General features: G+C 45.2%; 1 protein-coding gene across 4 annotated transcripts in view; it reads right to left on the reverse strand.

The window, feature by feature from the left end:
- The window catches only part of LOC115182477 (collagen alpha-1(XIV) chain), a 161,616-nt gene that overhangs the window by 2,764 nt on the left and 136,915 nt on the right, over positions 1 to 21,937 (reverse strand). For 3 of the 4 annotated variants that reach the window (XM_029744077.1, XM_029744076.1, XM_029744078.1), the window contains exons 37-42: positions 19,430 to 19,483; positions 19,209 to 19,280; positions 14,356 to 14,391; positions 13,184 to 13,250; positions 12,835 to 13,023; positions 4,534 to 4,611 (exon numbers count right to left, since the gene is read on the reverse strand). In XM_029744077.1, coding sequence (XP_029599937.1) covers positions 4,534 to 4,611; positions 12,835 to 13,023; positions 13,184 to 13,250; positions 14,356 to 14,391; positions 19,209 to 19,280; positions 19,430 to 19,483 — 496 coding nt within the window. Of the gene's footprint in view, positions 1 to 4,533; positions 4,612 to 12,834; positions 13,024 to 13,183; positions 13,251 to 14,355; positions 14,392 to 14,836; positions 14,882 to 19,208; positions 19,281 to 19,429; positions 19,484 to 21,937 lie in introns of those variants that run through there. The other variant, XM_029744079.1, reaches the window with a different exon arrangement.

Raw genomic sequence — 21,937 nt, forward strand, 5'->3', positions numbered from 1 at the left:
CAGCAGCCCAGTTTTACTACAGCAGTCCAGTTTGACTACAGCTGCCCAGTTTGACTACAGCAGTCCAGTTTGACTACAGCAGCCCAGTTTTACTACAGCAGTCCAGTCCCAGCCCAGTTTGACCACAGCAGTGCAGTTTGACTACAGCTGCCCAGTTTGACTACAGCAGTCCAGTTTGACTACAGCAGTCTAGTTTGACTACAGCAGTCCAGTTTGACTACAGCTGCCCAGTTTGACTACAGCAGTCCAGTTTGACTACAGCTGCCCAGTTTGACTACAGCAGTCCAGTTTGACTACAGCAGCCCAGTTTGACTACAGCAGTACAGTTTGACTGCAGCAGTCCAGTTCCAGCCCAGTTTGACTACAGCAGCCCAGTTCCAGTCCAGTTTGACTACAGCAGCCCAGTTTGACTACAGCAGTCCAGATCCAGTCCAGTTTGACCACAGCAGCCCAGTTTGACTACAACTGCCCAGTTCCAGTCCAGTTTGACTACAGCAGCCCAGTTTGACAACAGCAGTCCAGTCCCAGCCCAGTTTGACTACAGCAGCCCAGTTTGACTACAGCAGTCCAGTTCCAGTCCAGTTTGACTACAGCAGCCCAGTTTGACTATAGCAGTCCAGTTTGACTACAGCAGCCCAGTCCCAGTCCAGTTTGACTACAGCTGCCCAGTTCCAGTCCAGTTTGACTACAGCAGTCCAGTTTGACTATAGCAGTCCAGTTTGACTACAGCAGTCCAGTTTGACTACAGCAGCCCAGTCCCAGTCCAGTTTGACTACAGCTGCCCAGTTCCAGCCCAGTTTGACTACAGCAGCCCAGTCCCAGTCCAGTTTGACTACAGCAGCCCAGTCCCAGTCTAGTTTGACTACAGCAGTCCAGTCCCAGCCCAGTTTGACTACAGCAGTCCAGTTTAACTACAGCAGTCCAGTCCCAGCCAAGTTTGACTACAGCAGTCCAGTCCAAGCCCAGTTTGACTACAGCAGTCCAGTTTGACTACAGCAGTCCAGTCCCAGCCCAGTTTGACCACAGCAGTCCAGTTTAACTACAGCAGTCCAGTTTGACTACAGCAGTCCAGTCCCAGCCCAGTTTTACTACAGCAGCCCAGTTTGACTACAGCTGCCCAGTTTGACTACAGCAGCCCAGTTTGACTACAGCAGCCCAGTCCCAGTCCAGTTTGACTACAGCAGTCCAGTACCAGCCCAGTTTGACCACAGCAGTCCAGTTTGACTACAGCAGTCCAGTCCCAGCCCAGTTTTACTACAGCAGCCCAGTTTGACTACAGCAGTCCAGTTTGACTACAGCAGTCCAGTCCCAGCCCAGTTTGACTACAGCAGTCCAGTTTGACTACAGCAGTCCAGTTCCAGTCCAGTTTGACTACAGCAGCCCAGTTTGACTACAGCAGCCCAGTTTGACTACAGCAGTCCAGTTCCAGCCCAGTTTGACTACAGCAGCCCAGTTTGACTACAGCAGCCCAGTTTGACTACAGCAGTCCAGTCCCAGCCCAGTTTGACTACAGCAGTCCAGTTTGACTACAGCAGCCCAGTTTGACCACAGCAGTCCAGTTTGACTACAGCTGCCCAGTTTGACTACAGCAGTCCAGTTTGACTACAGCAGTCTAGTTTGACTACAGCAGCCCAGTTTGACCACAGCAGTCCAGTTTGACTACAGCTGCCCAGTTTGACTACAGCAGTCCAGTTTGACTACAGCAGTCCAGTTTGACTACAGCAGCCCAGTTTGACCACAGCAGTCCAGTTTGACTACAGCTGCCCAGTTTGACTACAGCAGTCCAGTTTGACTACAGCAGTCTAGTTTGACTACAGCAGCCCAGTTTGACCACAGCAGTCCAGTTTGACTACAGCTGCCCAGTTTGACTACAGCTGCCCAGTTTGACTACAGCAGTCCAGTTTGACTACAGCTGCCCAGTTTGACTACAGCTGCCCAGTTTGACTACAGCAGTCCAGTTTGACTACAGCAGCCCAGTTTGACTACAGCAGCCCAGTTTGACTACAGCAGCCCAGTTTGACTACAGCAGTACAGTTTGACTACAGCAGTCCAGTTCCAGCCCAGTTTGACTACAGCAGCCCAGTTTGACTACAGCAGTCCAGTTTGACTACAGCAGCCCAGTTTGACTACAGCAGTACAGTTTGACTACAGCAGTCCAGTTCCAGCCCAGTTTGACTACAGCAGTCCAGTTTGACTACAGCAGCCCAGTCCCAGTCTAGTTTGACTACAGCAGTCCAGTTTGACTACAGCAGCCCAGTCCCAGTCTAGTTTGACTACAGCAGTCCAGTTCCAGTCTAGTTTGACTACAGCAGCCCAGTTTGACTACAGCAGCCCAGTCCCAGTCTAGTTTGACTACAGCAGCCCAGTTCCAGTCTAGTTTGACTACAGCAGCCCAGTCCCAGCCCCAGTTCCAGCCATGAACACACATTCCTATGTTTGCTGACATGGCAACAATCTGAGGCGTTGTGGTGCTCAGTGAGATATGAGTTTAATCCTCATTTACAGAGTTCTGCTTTTGGTTCTAAAAATATCATCCCTGATTTCCATGAAAGTAGTAAAGCCTCTGCCAGGACCCACAGTCTCCTGATGTTTCATCGTGAACTTTCACAAATGTTGTTTTGTCATTAATACCATTCAGAGAACTTTGTCAGAGTTGAGTATCGATTAAACAACAATCAGATGCATTGTCCTGTATTGATTTTCTGCTTAAATAAATTGTAGTTTACAAAGAAGAATCAATACAAAGGGTTTGTTTCTCCCCAAAATATTGTCCAAACATCTGTTTGACATTATAGACAGCAATCCAAGACAGATCAACTTTAAATCCAAAACACATGAGGATTTTTCTGTTGTTATTAAAAGTTTCAAATGTTGTTTTCTTTCCAGAAAACCCCTAGTAAGAGGAATTTCACTGCAGTCACAGTGTAGTCTGAATACACGACAGTTCTCAATCAACAAAATAGTGTGGCCTTTGATTGACATGTTTTTATTAAAGTGTGTCAGCCGTTAGTGTCCCATGAAACCCATACTGTCCTAAAAACACCTCTCATTATTGTGTTGGATTGTCTCTATAAGGTGGCAGTGAATGGGGTGCATATCTATGCATGTATTATCTGGCATTTCTAAATGCTTGAGGGAGGATTGTGGAGGGAAGACGAGTGGGGGGGTGAAGGGAGGATGACAAGGAGAAGTAAGATGGATGGTGAGGGGGGTGAAGGGAGGATGACAAGGAGAAGTAAGATGAAGGTGAGGGGGGTGAAGGGAGGATGACAAGGAGAAGTAAGATGAAGGTGAGGGGGGTGAAGGGAGGATGACAAGGAGAAGTAAGATGAAGGTGAGGGGGGTGAAGGGAGGATGACAAGGAGAAGTAAGTGTACACAGTGTACATACTCCATGTGGATTAGTATACACTGTCTCTACATACTCCATGTGGATTAGTATACACTGTCTCTACATACTCCATGTGGATTAGTATAAACTGTCTCTACATACTCCATGTGGATTAGTATAAACTGTCTCTACATACTGCATGTGGATTAGTATAAACTGTCTCTACATACTCCATGTGGATTAGTATAAACTGTCTCTACATACTGCATGTGGATTAGTATACACTGTCTCTACATACTGCATGTGGATTAGTATAAACTCTGCCTCTACATACTGCATGTGGATTAGTATAAACTGTCTCTACATACTGCATGTGGATTAGTATAAACTGTCTCTACATACTGCATGTGGATTAGTATAAACTCTGCCTCTACATACTGCATGTGGATTAGTATAAACTGTCACTACATACTGCATGTGGATTAGTATAAACTCTGCCTCTACATACTGCATGTGGATTAGTATAAACTCTGTCTCTACATACTGCATGTGGATTAGTATAAACTGTCACTACATACTGCATGTGGATTAGTATAAACTCTGTCTCTACATACTGCATGTGGATTAGTATAAACTCTGTCTCTACATACTGCATGTGGATTAGCATAAACTGTCTCTACATACTGCATGTGGATTAGTATAAACTGTCTCTACATACTGCATGTGGATTAGTATAAACTCTGTCTCTACATACTACATGTGGATTAGTATAAACTCTGTCTCTACATACTGCATGTCGATTAGTATAAACTATCTCTACATACTGCATGTGGATTAGTATAAACTCTTTCTCTACATACTGCATGTGGATTAGTATAAACTCTGCCTCTACATACTGCATGTGGATTAGTATAAACTGTCTATAAATACTGTTTGTGGATTAGTAAAACAATGGAAAGTTTTGTTTAAATCAAAATGGGTGCACATTTTTTACCCTATGTTCTGTTTGTTGTGGCAGCACCACTTCACCAAGTCAACTTCCTGTATATGCAAATGTATTTGGCGAATAAAGGTGATTGTGATTCTGTAAGATGGAAGGATGAGAGGGAGGAGTGTGAGAGGATGTAAGGTGAGGGAGGGAGGAGTGTGATGGGAGGAGATGAGAGGCGTGATGAGAGAATGTAAGGGGCTGATGGTCCTTACCTGGTGGCCCTGGTGGACCTCTGGGGCCCTGTGTCCCCACACCTTGACTCCCCCTCTCCCCCTTCTCTCCTGGGAGACCTGAGGACAGACGACACACAAAGTACATATGACCTTGACCTTAACAGAAAGTCACCATGTCCTCATGTAACTTCTCACATTCTCCTAGTTCCTCTCTGATACCCAATACACTGTTCTTCATCTAGTCAGACTGTCCTCTACTATGTCTGGTCTTCATCTAGTCAGACTGTCCTCCTCTACTATGTCTGGTCTTCATCTAGTCAGACTGTCCTCTACTATGTCTGGTCTTCATCTAGTCAGACTGTCCTCTACTATGTCTGGTCTTCATCTAGTCAGACTGTCCTCCTCTACTATGTCTGGTCTTCATCTAGTCCGACTGTCCTCTACTATGTCTGGTCTTCATCTAGTCAGACTGTCCTCTACTATGTCTGGTCTTCATCTCGTCAGACTGTCCTCCTCTACTATGTCTGGTCTTCATCTAGTCAGACTGTCCTCTACTATGTCTGGTCTTCATCTAGTCAGACTCTCCTCTACTATGTCTGGTCTTCATCTAGTCAGACTGTCCTCTACTATGTCTGGTCTTCATCTAGTCAGACTGTCCTCTACTATGTCTGGTCTTCATCTAGTCAGACTGTCCTCTACTATGTCTGGTCTTCATCTAGTCAGACTGTCCTCTACTATGTCTGGTCTTCATCTAGTCAGACTGTCCTCTACTATGTCTGGTCTTCATCTAGTCAGACTGTCCTCCTCTACTATGTCTGGTCTTCATCTAGTCAGACTGTCCTCTACTATGTCTGGTCTTCATCTAGTCAGACTGTCCTCCTCTACTATGTCTGGTCTTCATCTAGTCAGACTGTCCTCTACTATGTCTGGTCTTCATCTAGTCAGACTGTCCTCTACTATGTCTGGTCTTCATCTAGTCAGACTGTCCTCTACTATGTCTGGTCTTCATCTAGTCAGACTGTCCTCTACTATGTCTGGTCTTCATCTAGTCAGACTGTCCTCTACTATGTCTGGTCTTCATCTAGTCAGACTGTCCTCTACTATGTCTGGTCTTCATCTAGTCAGACTGTCCTCTACTATGTCTGTTCTTCATCTAGTCAGACTGTCCTCTACTATGTCTGGTCTTCATCTAGTCAGACTGTCCTCCTCTACTATGTCTGGTCTTCATCTAGTCAGACTGTCCTCTACTATGTCTGGTCTTCATCTAGTCAGACTGTCCTCCTCTACTATGTCTGGTCTTCATCTAGTCAGACTGTCCTCTACTATGTCTGTTCTTCATCTAGTCAGACTGTCCTCTACTATGTCTGGTCTTCATCTAGTCAGACTGTCCTCCTCTACTATGTCTGGTCTTCATCTAGTCAGACTGTCCTCTACTATGTCTGTTCTTCATCTAGTCAGACTGTCCTCCTCTACTATGTCTGGTCCTCATCTAGTCAGACTGTCCTCTACTATGTCTGTTCTTCATCTAGTCAGACTGTCCTCTACTATGTCTGGTCTTCATCTAGTCAGACTGTCCTCCTCTACTATGTCTGGTCCTCATCTAGTCAGACTGTCCTCTACTATGTCTGTTCTTCATCTAGTCAGACTGTCCTCTACTATGTCTGGTCTTCATCTAGTCAGACTGTCCTCCTCTACTATGTCTGGTCTTCATCTAGTCCGACTGTCCTCTACTATGTCTGGTCTTCATCTAGTCAGACTGTCCTCCTCTACTATGTCTGGTCTTCATCTAGTCAGACTGTCCTCTACTATGTCTGGTCTTCATCTAGTCAGACTGTCCTCCTCTACTATGTCTGGTCTTCATCTAGTCAGACTGTCCTCTACTATGTCTGGTCTTCATCTAGTCAGACTGTCCTCCTCTACTATGTCTGGTCTTCATCTAGTCAGACTGTCCTCTACTATGTCTGGTCCTCATCTAGTCAGACTGTCTTCTACTATGTCTGGTCCTCATCTAGTCAGACTGTCCTCCTCTACTATGTCTGGTCTTCATCTAGTCCGACTGTCCTCTACTATGTCTGGTCTTCATCTAGTCAGACTGTCCTCTACTATGTCTGGTCTTCATCTAGTCAGACTGTCCTCTACTATGTCTGGTCTTCATCTAGTCAGACTGTCCTCCTCTACTATGTCTGGTCTTCATCTAGTCAGACTGTCCTCCTCTACTATGTCTGGTCCTCATCTAGTCAGAATGTCCTCCTCTACTATGTCTGGTCTTCATCTAGTCAGACTGTCCTCTACTATGTCTGGTCTTCATCTAGTCCGACTGTCCTCTACTATGTCTGGTCTTCATCTAGTCAGACTGTCCTCCTCTACTATGTCTGGTCCTCATCTAGTCAGACTGTCCTCCTCTACTATGTCTGTTCTTCATCTAGTCAGACTGTCCTCTACTATGCCTGGTCTTCATCTAGTCAGACTGTCCTCCTCTACTATGTCTGGTCTTCATCTAGTCAGACTGTCCTCTACTATGTCTGGTCTTCATCTAGTCAGACTGTCCTCCTCTACTATGTCTGGTCTTCATCTAGTCAGACTGTCCTCTACTATGTCTGGTCTTCATCTAGTCCGACTGTCCTCTACTATGTCTGGTCTTCATCTAGTCAGACTGTCCTCTACTATGTCTGGTCTTCATCTAGTCAGACTGTCCTCTACTATGTCTGGTCTTCATCTAGTCAGACTGTCCTCTACTATGTCTGGTCTTCATCTAGTCAGACTGTCCTCCTCTACTATGTCTGGTCTTCATCTAGTCAGACTGTCCTCCTCTACTATGTCTGGTCCTCATCTAGTCAGACTGTCCTCTACTATGTCTGTTCTTCATCTAGTCAGACTGTCCTCTACTATGTCTGGTCTTCATCTAGTCAGACTGTCCTCCTCTACTATGTCTGGTCCTCATCTAGTCAGACTGTCCTCTACTATGTCTGTTCTTCATCTAGTCAGACTGTCCTCTACTATGTCTGGTCTTCATCTAGTCAGACTGTCCTCCTCTACTATGTCTGGTCTTCATCTAGTCCGACTGTCCTCTACTATGTCTGGTCTTCATCTAGTCAGACTGTCCTCCTCTACTATGTCTGGTCTTCATCTAGTCAGACTGTCCTCTACTATGTCTGGTCTTCATCTAGTCAGACTGTCCTCCTCTACTATGTCTGGTCTTCATCTAGTCAGACTGTCCTCTACTATGTCTGGTCTTCATCTAGTCAGACTGTCCTCCTCTACTATGTCTGGTCTTCATCTAGTCAGACTGTCCTCTACTATGTCTGGTCCTCATCTAGTCAGACTGTCTTCTACTATGTCTGGTCCTCATCTAGTCAGACTGTCCTCCTCTACTATGTCTGGTCTTCATCTAGTCCGACTGTCCTCTACTATGTCTGGTCTTCATCTAGTCAGACTGTCCTCTACTATGTCTGGTCTTCATCTAGTCAGACTGTCCTCTACTATGTCTGGTCTTCATCTAGTCAGACTGTCCTCCTCTACTATGTCTGGTCTTCATCTAGTCAGACTGTCCTCCTCTACTATGCCTGGTCCTCATCTAGTCAGAATGTCCTCCTCTACTATGTCTGGTCTTCATCTAGTCAGACTGTCCTCTACTATGTCTGGTCTTCATCTAGTCCGACTGTCCTCTACTATGTCTGGTCTACATCTAGTCAGACTGTCCTCCTCTACTATGTCTGGTCCTCATCTAGTCAGACTGTCCTCCTTTACTATGTCTGTTCTTCATCTAGTCAGACTGTCCTCTACTATGCCTGGTCTTCATCTAGTCAGACTGTCCTCCTCTACTATGTCTGGTCTTCATCTAGTCCGACTGTCCTCTACTATGTCTGGTCTTCATCTAGTCAGACTGTCCTCCTCTACTATGTCTGGTCTTCATCTAGTCAGACTGTCCTCTACTATGTCTGGTCTTCATCTAGTCAGACTGTCCTCTACTATGTCTGGTCTTCATCTAGTCAGACTGTCCTCCTCTACTATGTCTGGTCTTCATCTAGTCAGACTGTCCTCCTCTACTATGTCTGGTCTTCATCTAGTCAGACTGTCCTCCTCTACTATGTCTGGTCTTCATCTAGTCAGACTGTCCTCCTCTACTATGTCTGGTCTTCATCTAGTCAGACTGTCCTCCTCTACTATGTCTGGTCTTCATCTAGTCAGACTGTCCTCCTCTACTATGTCTGGTCTTCATCTAGTCAGACTGTCCTCCTCTACTATGTCTGGTCTTCATCTAGTCAGATTGTCCTCTACTATGTCTGGTCTTCATCTAGTCAGACTGTCCTCTACTATGTCTGGTCTTCATCTAGTCAGACTGTCCTCTACTATGTCTGGTCTTCATCTAGTCAGTCTGTCATCTACTATGTCTGGTCTTCATCTAGTCAGACTGTCCTCCTCTACTATGTCTGGTCCTCATCTAGTCAGACTGTCCTCTACTATGTCTGGTCCTCATCTAGTCAGACTGTCCTCTACTATGTCTCGTCCTCATCTAGTCAGACTGTCCTCTACTATGTCTGGTCTTCATCTAGTCAGACTGTCCTCCTCTACTATGTCTGGTCCTCATCTAGTCAGACTGTCCTCTACTATGTCTGGTCTTCATCTAGTCAGACTGTCCTCTACTATGTCTGGTCTTCATCTAGTCCGACTGTCCTGCTCTACTATGTCTGGTCTTCATCTAGTCAGACTGTCCTCCTCTACTATGTCTGGTCTTCATCTAGTCAGACTGTCCTCTACTATGTCTGGTCTTCATCTAGTCCGACTGTCCTCCTCTACTATGTCTGGTCTTCATCTAGTCAGACTGTCCTCTACTATGTCTGGTCTTCATCTAGTCAGACTGTCCTCCTCTACTAAGTCTGGTCTTCATCTAGTCAGACTGTCCTCTACTATGTCTGGTCTTCATCTAGTCAGACTGTCCTCTACTATGTCTGGTCTTCATCTAGTCAGACTGTCCTCTACTATGTCTGGTCTTCATCTAGTCAGACTGTCCTCCTCTACTATGTCTGGTCCTCATCTAGTCAGACTGTCCTCCTCTACTATGTCTGGTCTTCATCTAGTCAGACTGTCCTCTACTATGTCTGGTCCTCATCTAGTCAGACTGTCCTCTACTATGTCTGGTCTTCATCTAGTCAGACTGTCCTCCTCTACTATGTCTGGTCTTCATCTAGTCAGACTGTCCTCTACTATGTCTGGTCTTCATCTAGTCAGACTGTCCTCTACTATGTCTGGTCCTCATCTAGTCAGACTGTCCTCTACTATGTCTGGTCTTCATCTAGTCAGACTGTCCTCCTCTACTATGTCTGGTCTTCATCTAGTCAGACTGTCCTCCTCTACTATGTCTGGTCTTCATCTAGTCAGACTGTCCTCTACTATGTCTGGTCCTCATCTAGTCAGACTGTCCTCCTCTACTATGTCTGGTCTTCATCTAGTCAGACTGTCCTCTACTATGTCTGGTCTTCATCTAGTCCGACTGTCCTCTACTATGTCTGGTCTTCATCTAGTCAGACTGTCCTCCTCTACTATGTCTGGTCTTCATCTAGTCCGACTGTCCTCTACTATGCCTGGTCTTCATCTAGTCAGACTGTCCTCTACTATGTCTGGTCTTCATCTAGTCAGACTGTCCTTTACTATGTCTGGTCTTCATCTAGTCAGACTGTCCTCCTCTACTATGTCTGGTCTTCATCTAGTCAGACTGTCCTCTACTATGTCTGGGCTTCATCTAGTCAGACTGTCCTCCTCTACTATGTCTGGTCTTCATCTAGTCAGACTGTCCTCTACTATGTCTGGTCTTCATCTAGTCAGACTGTCCTCTACTATGTCTGGTCTTCATCTAGTCAGACTGTCTTCTACTATGCCCTGCCAATCATTGAATTAACTGCTCAATTAGCCAGTACTCTTTCCTCTGGTGGCTGTGCCCAACCTAGTCCATTAGTATGTCTTGGTTTTCCTGCTGTACCGTCCCCTGCCAAGCTTAACCAAGCCAAGCTCCTGTTCTAGCAAGTCCTGCCAAGCTGAGTCAGAGGAGTGGTGGTTTGTGGTGATGTTTAACACCAGGCTGACACTCTGTTGTGGTGTTGTTTAACACCAGGCTGACACTCTGTTGTGGTGTTGTTTAACACCAGGCTGACACTCTGTTGTGGTGTTGTTTAACACCAGGCTGACACTCTGTTGTGGTGTTGTTTAACACCAGGCTGACACTCTGCTGTGGTGTTGTTTAACACCAGGCTGACACTCTGTTGTGGTGTTGTTTAACACCAGGCTGTTTGTGTATAATGTTCTGTCATATTCCTGTTTGTGTGTAATGTTCTGTCATATTCCTGTTTGTGTGTAATGTTCTGTCATATTCCTGTTTGTGTATAATGTTCTGTCATATTCCTGTTTGTATGTAATGTTCTGTCATATTCCTGTTTGTGTGTAATGTTCTGTCATATTCCTGTTTGTGTGTAATGTTCTGTCATATTCCTGTTTGTGTGTAATGTTCTGTCATATTCCTGTTTGTGTGTAATGTTCTGTCATATTCCTGTTTCTGTATAATGTTCTGTCATATTCCTGTTTGTATGTAATGTTCTGTCATATTCCTGTTTGAGTGTAATGTTCTGTCATATTCCTGTTTGTTCCTTGTGATATGTCTGTTGTTTTTATGGACATGATTCTTCTGAAAAACCTATTTCCCCCTGAGGAATGATAAAGCTTTCTACCACTACCATCTGTAACTTTGTTTCATACATTTGAATGTTTCAGACCGGTCAGTTTTATCTGTATGTAATGTTGCTGGAGCCTACTACTTTCAATGATCTAATCAATTCAACCAATCAATCAATATCTCTAGCTATGAGGATGTTTCAGACTGGTCAGTCATATCTCTAGCTATGAGGATGTTTCAGACTGGTCAGTCATATCTCTAGCTATGAGGATGTTTCAGACCGGTCAGTCATATCTCTAGCTATGAGGATGTTTCAGACTGGTCAGTCATATCTCTAGCTATGAGGATGTTTCAGACTGGTCAGTCATATCTCTAGCTATGAGGATGTTTCAGACTGGTCAGTCATATCTCTAGCTATGAGGATGTTTCAGACTGGTCAGTCATATCTCTAGCTATGAGGATGTTTCAGACTGGTCAGTCATATCTCTAGCTATGAGGATGTTTCAGACTGGTCAGTCATATCTCTAGCTATGAGGATGTTTCAGACTGGTCAGTCATATCTCTAGCTATGAGGATGTTTCAGACTGGTCAGTCATATCTCTAGCTATGAGGATGTTTCAGACCGGTCAGTCATATCTCTAGCTATGAGGATGTTTCAGACCGGTCAGTCATATCTCTAGCTATGATGATGTTTCAGATCGGTCAGTCATATCTCTAGCTATGATAATGTTTCAGACTGGTCAGTCATATCTCTAGCTATGAGGATGTTTCAGACTGGTCAGTCATATCTCTAGCTATGAGGATGTTTCAGACCGGTCAGTCATATCTCTAGCTATGAGGATGTTTCAGACCGGTCAGTCATATCTCTAGCTATGAGGATGTTTCTGGCTCTGTTGGTCTGGGCAGGAGGGGAGGAGAAATCCAACCCAGGACCTGTTCCTTCCATCAACAGTGTGAGTGACAGACCAGGGACACAATCATGAAAAGACAACTAGGAAAGTTAGAAAATGTGTTTTACATTTCTGTCATTACCAGACACACTTATCCTGAGTGACTTACAGTAGTGAGTCCATACATTTTCATACTTTTTTTGTACTGGTCCCTCATGGGAATCAAACTCACAACCCTGGCGTAGGAAGTGCCATCCTCTACCATCTGAGCCACACGGGAGTTCAGGCCAAGGAGTCAATATAAAACATATAACATACTAGAAAGTAATTGAATTCTGATTCAAATGATCAGATACTAGAAAGTCATTGGTTTGTGCTACACGTTAGCGTGGCTACAGTATGAATGGGAAGCTGAAGTTTAAGGTGTGGATATAGAACAGATAATATACTGGTTTGTTATGGCCATCCAACAGAGCCTATTGGAGCAATAAGGCACGAGGAGGTGTAGTATATGGCCAATATACCACAGCTAAAGGCTGTCCTTAAGCACGACACAACGCGGAGTGCCTGGACACAGCCCTTAGCCATGGTATATTGGCCATATATCACAAACCCCCAAGGTGCCTTATTGCTATCATAAACTGGTTACCAACGTAGTTAGAGCAGTAAAAATAAATGTTTTGTCATACCCATGGTACACGGTCTGATATATCACGGCCGTCAGCCAATCAGCATTCAGGGATCGATCCACCCAGTTTATAATGATGTATAAACACTGTACTGTACCTCTCTCCCCCGGTCGTCCATCCTGTCCGTTGGTCCCAGGGAACCCTGGTCTGCCTGTGGGCCCCCCTTCTCCCTGTGGCCCTGGCAGACCCCTGCGACCGGGCTCTCCTGGAGGTCCTGGTACCGTCCTCACAGACACTGACTGGCTGGGGATCTGGTTCAGGATGGAGCTGTAGCGAGACAGGTGACCTGAGGGAGGAAGAGGGGAGGGGATGGAGAGGTTTGGGGGTGAGTAGGATGAGGGACTGTTGTAGAGAACAGTATGTATGGACAAAAATAACTAGAGAGAGAGAGAGAGAGAGAGAGAGAGAAAGAGAAGAGAGAGAGAGAAGCTGGGTTGAAAACTCACTCTGAATCAGTTGCTCACACACTTGGCGTGCTAAGGCCCTGACGGTAGCTTGAGACTGCAGGTCTCCCTACAAAACAAAAAAAGCACTGGATTGAGAGAGATAGAGAGAGAGAGAGAGAGAGAGAGAGAGAGAGAGAGAGAGAGAGAGAGAGAGAGAGGAGAGAGAGAGAGAGAGAGAGAGAGAGAGAGAGAGAGGAGAGAGAGAGAGAGAGAGAGAGAGAGAGAGGAGAGAGAGAGAGAGAGAGAGGAGAGAGAGAGAAGAGAGAGAGAGAGAGAGAGAGAGAGAGGAGAGAGAGAGAGAGAGAGAGAGAGAGGAGAGAGAGAGAGAGAGAGAGAGAGAGAGAGAGAGAGAGAGAGAGAGAGAGAGAGAGAGAGGAGAGAGAGAGAGAGAGAGAGAGAGAGAGAGAGAGGAGAGAGAGAGAGAGAGAGAGAGAGAGAGAGAGAGAGAGAGAGAGAGAGAGAGAGAGAGAGAGAGAGGAGAGAGAAGAGAGAGAGAGAGAGAGAGGAGAGAGAGAGAGAGAGGAGAGAGAGAGAGAGAGAGAGAACACTCCCAGGGGGCATGTTTAATGAACTAGTCTGTGTGTGTGTGGGAGTTTAATAACTCCACTCCACCTTTAACTCTGAGGCTGGGGGCCTTTTGTGTTGAAGTCTCCCAACAATCCAAGAGACTGACAAGAAAATAACACAGAGCTTTAATCTTACAAAGCAAAGAGGTTTTGATCCAAGGCTATTTAAATTGAACACAACATCCTCCTAAAAGGCTTGAATAAACACAGTGTACCTGAATGGCTGGGGTTTGATTTAACTGTTCTTGCAGGACTTGCATGAACTCCTAGAAAACACACTGTGGAGCTTTAAACTGATGGAGGAAGGCAGAGAGCTGTGAAGAGACAACTGCATCCCAAACGGCACCCTAGTCCCTATATAGTGCACTACTTATGACCAAGACCCATAGGGCTCTGATTAAAAGTAGTGCACTATATAGGGAATAGGGTGCCATTTGGGATGCATGTTTCATCTGAGACACAGGGCTGTTAGAGAGCCTCTTAATCCCAGAGCTGATAAACTGCAATTATGCCTGATTTGAGGTTTGAAGCTATGAAAGTATTTCTACACTCCACTTGAATATAAACTGTGTCTGAAATGAAGCATTGGTCTGAGAGTGAACTTACCCGTTCACCCTTGTCTCCTTTGGTACCAGCAGAGCCCTGTAACAGAGATAATATATTATAAACATCCTTTGGTACCAGCAGGTCCCTGTAACAGAGAGAATATATTATAAACATCCTTTGGTACCAGCAGAGCCCTGTAACAGAGATAATATATTATAAACATCCTTTGGTACCAGCAGAGCCCTGTAACAGAGATAATATATTATAAACATCCTTTGGTACCAGCAGAGCCCTGTAACAGAGATAATATATTATAAACATCCTTTGGTACCAGCAGAGCCCTGTAACAGAGATAATATATTATAAACATCCTTTGGTACCAGCAGAGCCCTGTAACAGAGATAATATATTATAAACATCCTTTGGTACCAGCAGAGCCCTGTAACAGAGATAATATATTATAAACATCCTTTGGTACCAGCAGAGCCCTGTAACAGAGAGAATATATTATAAACATCCTTTGGTACCAGCAGAGCCCTGTAACAGAGAGAATATATTATAAACATCCTTTGGTACCAGCAGAGCCCTGTAACAGAGAGAATATATTATAAACACACTCCTCTTTGGAAATGTAATGGAAGGAAGAGTATGCATGGTCATTTTTCTCCCACTAAGTTTCAAAGTGCTTTTGTTCTGACTCACAGTCTGTTTAGGAAAGCTTGTCCAAGTCCCCTGTAGTAGAAACACAGTGACTGTTAGAGGTTAATGACCTGCTGGATCGTGTGCTGTCTGTTTTCCTTCGCCAAACACATAAAGCAAATGGATGCATATGTGAGCTAACACATTAGACACCAGAGACATAAAGTTCCCATGAATATGATGGCCATTTAACGGTTCTGATATCATGCATGTAACTTGGACCACAGTATTTGAGGAGAGAGGTCATTCGCTCTTTTGTGAAACATGGAGTCATGCATCGACTACTTTAACCGCGTGCGTGCGTTTGTGCGTGTGTGTGTGTGTGTGTGTGTGTGTGTGTGTGTGTGTGTGTGTGTGTGTGTGTGTGTGTGTGTGTGTGTGTGTGTGTGTGTGTGTGTGTGTGTGTGTGTGTGTGTGTGTCAAGTGTAGAGTATATTCCAGGAATAATATGCCAAGAGTGGACACTGGAGGAGAGAGGTGGAGCTCAGTGTGGACCCTAGCTGATCTTCTACCTCTCATCGCCATGACAACCACACTGACAAAACACACACTCACACAGCCAGTCAGACGAGAGCTCTCCTGAGACCCGTGGAAAAGGGCAGCTATGACAAGTGTCTGAACATTTTAGTGGGATGTGACCAGATTACAGTGAAGTATAAGGTTTTACTTAGCAAGAAGAAGATGGGACAGAGAACCTAGGAAACATGAGAGAGGAAACACGAAGGAGACCATAATATGCCATATGGGAGAACTTCTACATGGGAGAGCCAACTGCTTTGAGGCACACAATATGAAACACCAACAGCTGCCACCATATCCATCCACAGAATAGATGCTGACGTTGATAACCCTTATAAAACAGCCACAAACATCTCATATTGTAATCCAAACAAACCCAAGGCTGGAAGTTTCTCACAGGCTAATGACCTTCATGCAAAGAGACAGATATCTAGCTGGTCACAGGCTAATGACCTTCATGCAAAGAGACAGATATCTAGCTGGTCACAGGCTAATGACCTTCATGCAAAGAGACAGATATCTAGCTGGTCACAGGCTAATGATCTTCCTGTGTAGAGACAGATATCTAGCTGGTCACAGGCTAATGATCCTCATGTGTAGAGACAGATATCTAGCTGGTCATAGGCTAATGACCTTCATGTGTAGAGACAGATATCTAGCTGGTCACAGGCTAATGACCTTCCTGTGTAGAGACAGATATCTAGCTGGTCACAGGCTAATGATCTTCATGTGTAGAGACACATATCTAGCTGGTCACAGGCTAATGATCTTCATGTGTAGAGACAGATATCTAGCTGGTCACAGGCTAATGATCCTCATGTGTAGAGACAGATATCTAGCTGGTCACAGGCTAATGATCCTCATGTGTAGAGACATATATCTAGCTGGTCACAGGCTAATGATCTTCATGTAAAGAGACATATATCTAGCTGGTCACAGGCTAATGATCTTCATGTAAAGAGACAGATATCTAGCTGGTCACAGGCTAATGATCCTCATGTGTAGAGACAGATATCTAGCTGGTCACAGGCTAATGATCCTCATGTGTTGAGACAGATATCTAGCTGGTCACAGGCTAATGATCTTCATGTGTGGAGACAGATATCTAGCTGGTCACAGGCTAATGATCTTCATGTAAAGAGACAGATATCTAGCTGGTCACAGGCTAATGATCTTTATGTAAAGAGACAGATATCTAGCTGGTCACAGGCTAATGATCCTCATGTGTAGAGACAGATATCTAGCTGGTCACAGGCTAATGATCTTCATGTAAAGAGACAGATATCTAGCTAGTCACAGGCTAATGATCTTCATGTGTAGAGACAGATATCTAGCTGGTCACAGACTAATGATCCTCATGTGTAGAGACAGATATCTAGCTGGTCACAGGCTAATGATCGCATGTAAAGAGACAGATATCTAGCTGGTCACAGGCTAATGATCTTCATGTGTAGAGACAGATATCTAGCTGGTCACAGGCTAATGATCTTCATGTGTAGAGACAGATATCTAGCTGGTCACAGGCTAATGATCCTCATGTGTAGAGACAGATATCTAGCTAGTCACAGGCTAATGATCTGCATGTGTAGAGACAGATATCTAGCTGGTCACAGGCTAATGATCCTCATGTGTAGAGACAGATATCTAGCTGGTCACAGGCTAATGACCTTCCTGTGTAGAGACAGATATCTAGCTGGTCACAGGCTAATGATCTTCCTGTGTAGAGACAGATATCTAGCTGGTCACAGGCTAATGATCTTCCTGTGTAGAGACACATATCTAGCTGGGATCAGGCTGTTGCTGTTTTGATGTGTGGGAAACAGTGAAAGCCTTGGTCTTTCTGTCAGCCACACACACACACATTCTCTCTCGCTCTCTCTGCTGTCCCTCAGGCCTGTGATTTATGGTGTGCTCCAGAGCCAAACGGTGCTTGTCTTTTAGCCCAGGGCTGAAGTGGCTGGATTCAGCTTTATTAACTGTCACCAGGCTCAGGCCATCATCACACCAACAGTTGGCTCATCTCTCTCTATGGTCCTCCGCTCTGCTCCGGGAGGCAGAGGAGACATTATAGACGGAGGTGTTGAAGACACCATAAACAACAGATGGAGACGTTGAAGACACCATAAACAACAGATGAAGACGTTGAAGACACCATAAACAACAGATGGAGACGTTGAAGACACCATAAACAACAGATGGAGGTGTTGAAGACACCATAAACAACAGATGGAGACGTTGAAGACACCATAAACAACAGATGGAGACATTGAAGACACCATAAACAACAGATGGAGACGTTGAAGACACCATAAACAACAGATGGAGACGTTGAAGACACCATAAACAACAGATGGAGACGTTGAAGACACCATAAACAACAGATGGAGACGTTGAAGACACCATAAACAACAGATGGAGGTGTTGAAGACACCATAAACAACAGATGGAGACATTGAAGTCACCATAAACAACAGATGGAGACATTGAAGACACCATAAACAACAGATGGAGACGTTGAAGACACCATAAACAACAGATGGAGACGTTGAAGACACCATAAACAACAGATGGAGACGTTGAAGACACCATAAACAACAGATGGAGACGTTGAAGACACCATAAACAACAGATGAAGACGTTGAAGACACCATAAACAACAGATGGAGACGTTGAAGACACCATAAATAACTGATGGAGGTGTTGAAGACACCATAAACAACAGATGGAGACGTTGAAGACACCATAAACAACAGATGGAGACATTGAAGACACCATAAACAACAGATGGAGACGTTGAAGACACCATAAACAACAGATGGAGACGTTGAAGACACCATAAACAACAGATGGAGACGTTGAAGACACCATAAACAACAGATGGAGACGTTGAAGACACCATAAACAACAGATGGAGGTGTTGAAGACACCATAAACAACAGATGGAGACATTGAAGTCACCATAAACAACAGATGGAGACATTGAAGACACCATAAACAACAGATGGAGACGTTGAAGACACCATAAACAACAGATGGAGACGTTGAAGACACCATAAACAACAGATGGAGACGTTGAAGACACCATAAACAACAGATGGAGACGTTGAAGACACCATAAACAACAGATGGAGACATTGAAGACACCATAAACAACAGATGGAGACGTTGAAGACACCATAAACAACAGATGGAGACGTTGAAGACACCATAAACAACAGATGGAGACGTTGAAGACACCATAAACAACAGATGGAGACGTTGAAGACACCATAAACAACAGACGGAGGTGTTGAAGACACCATAAACAACAGATGGAGACATTGAAGTCACCATAAACAACAGATGGAGACATTGAAGACACCATAAACAACAGATGGAGACGTTGAAGACACCATAAACAACAGATGGAGACGTTGAAGACACCATAAACAACAGATGGAGACGTTGAAGACACCATAAACAACAGATGGAGACGTTGAATATTCTTCAATTTCAGGGATGTACAGTACAGTGGACATTGTGTAGGAAGACCATGGAAGGTTCCTCAATATGGAACCATTGACAGGTAGAGGACAGGAAACGTTGGCCCATGCAAATCTTGTCGTAACCTGATCAACTTCTTTCAACAGACCTGGGTGGTCTGATGGTGAGCCAATCAACCAGTCAAGGGTTTGAATATCAGGTAGTTTACTTACAGGTGGTCCCTGGTCTCCCAGGGGTCCAGGAGAGCCACTTCCACCAGGGGCCCCGGGGGCCCCAGGACTGCCCTGGTAGAGAGACAAATTATCAAGGATGAAATAATAAACTACATGTTAAGTCAACTTATGCACATTTCATGCATGGATATGAATTGGAATTGAACCGTAATATTTGTAGAGAGAGAGAGAGAGAGGAAAGGGATTACAGCAGTACTTACAACGGGCCCTGTAGTACCCTGCTGTCCTTGTGGTCCATCCTTCCCAGGCAGGCCCTTAGAACAGAACAGACAGGATCGACACATAAACTACTGCTTTCCCAGGCAGTCTCTTAGAACAGAACAGACAGGATCGACACATAAACTACTGCTTTCCCAGGCAGTCTCTTAGAACAGAACAGACAGGATCAACACATAAACTACTGCACTTTATACAGTTAGTAGTAGTCAACACTGAACTCCCATTATCAAAACACCAATGAATTCTGCAGAGACCCTTCGTTAAAACCAAATAGCCTGGAACCCTCCAGAACAACACTAATGATAATGGTAGGATAATGTGTACAGTAAGAGTAAGCTAGTCAGCTCTTAAATGGTTTGTCATGTTTGTCTGGCTGTCCTCTGGCTGACCCCTGGCTGACCTCTGGGAGCTGGCAACGGTATCCACACTTACAGTGACAAACTGTACGAGTCCGTGAGATACTGTAATCAACCCACCAGGCTTATTCTAAAGCTTTCAGACACACAGATGAATGGGTCAAGTAGGAAAACAGGTGAGAAGGCATTATGGTGCTAGTCTGGTATTCAAACGAAATATCGCTCCATTTCATGAGTTGTTTACATTTACATTTTACATTTAAGTCATTTAGCAGACGCTCTTATCCAGAGCGACTTACAAATTGGTGCATTCACCTATAATATCCAGTAGAACAAACACTTTACAATAGTGCATCTAAATCCTTTAAAGGGGGGGGGGTTAGAAGGATTACTTTATCCTATCCCAGGTATTCCTTAAAGAGGTGGGGTTTCAGGTGTCTCCGGAAGGTGGTGATTGACTCCGCTGTCCTGGCATCGTGAGGGAGATTGTTCCACCATTGGGGTGCCAGAGCGGCGAACAGTTTTGACTGGGCTGAGCGGGAACTGTGCTTCCTCAGAGGTAGGGAGGCGAGCAGGCCAGAGGTGGATGAACGCAGTGCCCTTGTTTGGGTGTAGGGCCTGATCAGAGCCTGAAGGTACGGAGGTGCCGTTCCCCTCACAGCTCCGTAGGCAAGCACCATGGTCTTGTAGCGGATGCGAGCTTCAACTGGAAGCCAGTGGAGAGAGCGGAGGAGCGGGGTGACGTGAGAGAACTTGAACACCAGACGGGCTGCGGCGTTCTGGATGAGTTGTAGGGGTTTGATGGCACAGGCAGGGAGCCCAGCCAACAGCGAGTTGCAGTAATCCAGACGGGAGATGACAAGTGCCTGGATTAGGACCTGCGCCGCTTCCTGTGTGAGGCAGGGTCGTACTCTGCGAATGTTGTAGAGCATGAACCTACAGGATCGGGTCACCGCCTTGATGTTAGTGGAGAACGACAGGGTGTTGTCCAGGATCACGCCAAGGTTCTTAGCACTCTGGGAGGAGGACACAAGGGAGTTGTCAACCGTGATGGCGAGATCATGGAACAGGCAGTCCTTCCCCGGGAGGAAGAGCAGCTCCGTCTTGCCGAGGTTCAGCTTGAGGTGGTGATCCGTCATCCACACTGATATGTCTGCCAGACATGCAGAGATGCGATTCGCCACCTGGTTGTCAGAAGGGGGAAAGGAGAAGATTAATTGTGTGTCGTCTGCATAGCAATGATAGGAGAGACCGTGTGAGGATATGACAGAGCCAAGTGACTTGGTGTATAGCGAGAATAGGAGAGGGCCTAGAACAGAGCCCTGGGGGACACCAGTGGTGAGAGCACGTGGTGCGGAGACAGCTTCTCGCCACGCCACCTGGTAGGAGCGACCTGTCAGGTAGGACGCAATCCAAGCGTGGGCCGCGCCGGAGATGCCCAGCTCGGTGAAACAGAGTGAAACAGAGTGATATTCACTTTGTATTCCAGGCTATTATGGTGCAGCATGCCTGGTGGTGTGAACTCCAGTCCATGATTCAACTGAGGACAATCCCAGATCTGCTTACATAGCAGTTCAACGCGATTAAATAAAGATAGAATTACATAATCATTTGGATTGGAGTCAACATGAATAATGCACAATCTGTCATGACATGGTTTTAACTTCCAAAAGTTAAGTTGTCATTTTCAATTTCCTTGTAAATTCCCAGAGTGATACCAACAACCATGTGCCTGTCCTTGCTTCAAAACGTCATGTCTATCAAGGTTCACATCACCACTAAATGGACAACTTGACTGGATTTTTTTAATTTTATTTTAATTTCACTTAACTAGGCAAGTCAGTTAAGAACAAATTCTTATTTTACAATGACGGCCTACCCCGGCCAAACTCGGACGATGCTGGGCCAATTGTGCACCGCCCTATGGGACTCCCAATCACGTCCGGGTGTCTGTAGTGACGCCTCTAGCACTGAGATGCAGTGCCTTAGACCGCTGCGCCACTCGGGAGCCCCATTGAACCGACTGAAAGTTGCACTACAACCCAAGGAGTGTTGCAGGACATGCCAATTAGAGAAAGTGTTCCTCATGGGCACATAACCAACACAAATCCTCATCTATGACCTATGGCTTGT

This window comes from Salmo trutta, unplaced genomic scaffold (assembly GCF_901001165.1).
Source record: "Salmo trutta unplaced genomic scaffold, fSalTru1.1, whole genome shotgun sequence".
NCBI lineage: Eukaryota > Metazoa > Chordata > Actinopteri > Salmoniformes > Salmonidae > Salmo > Salmo trutta.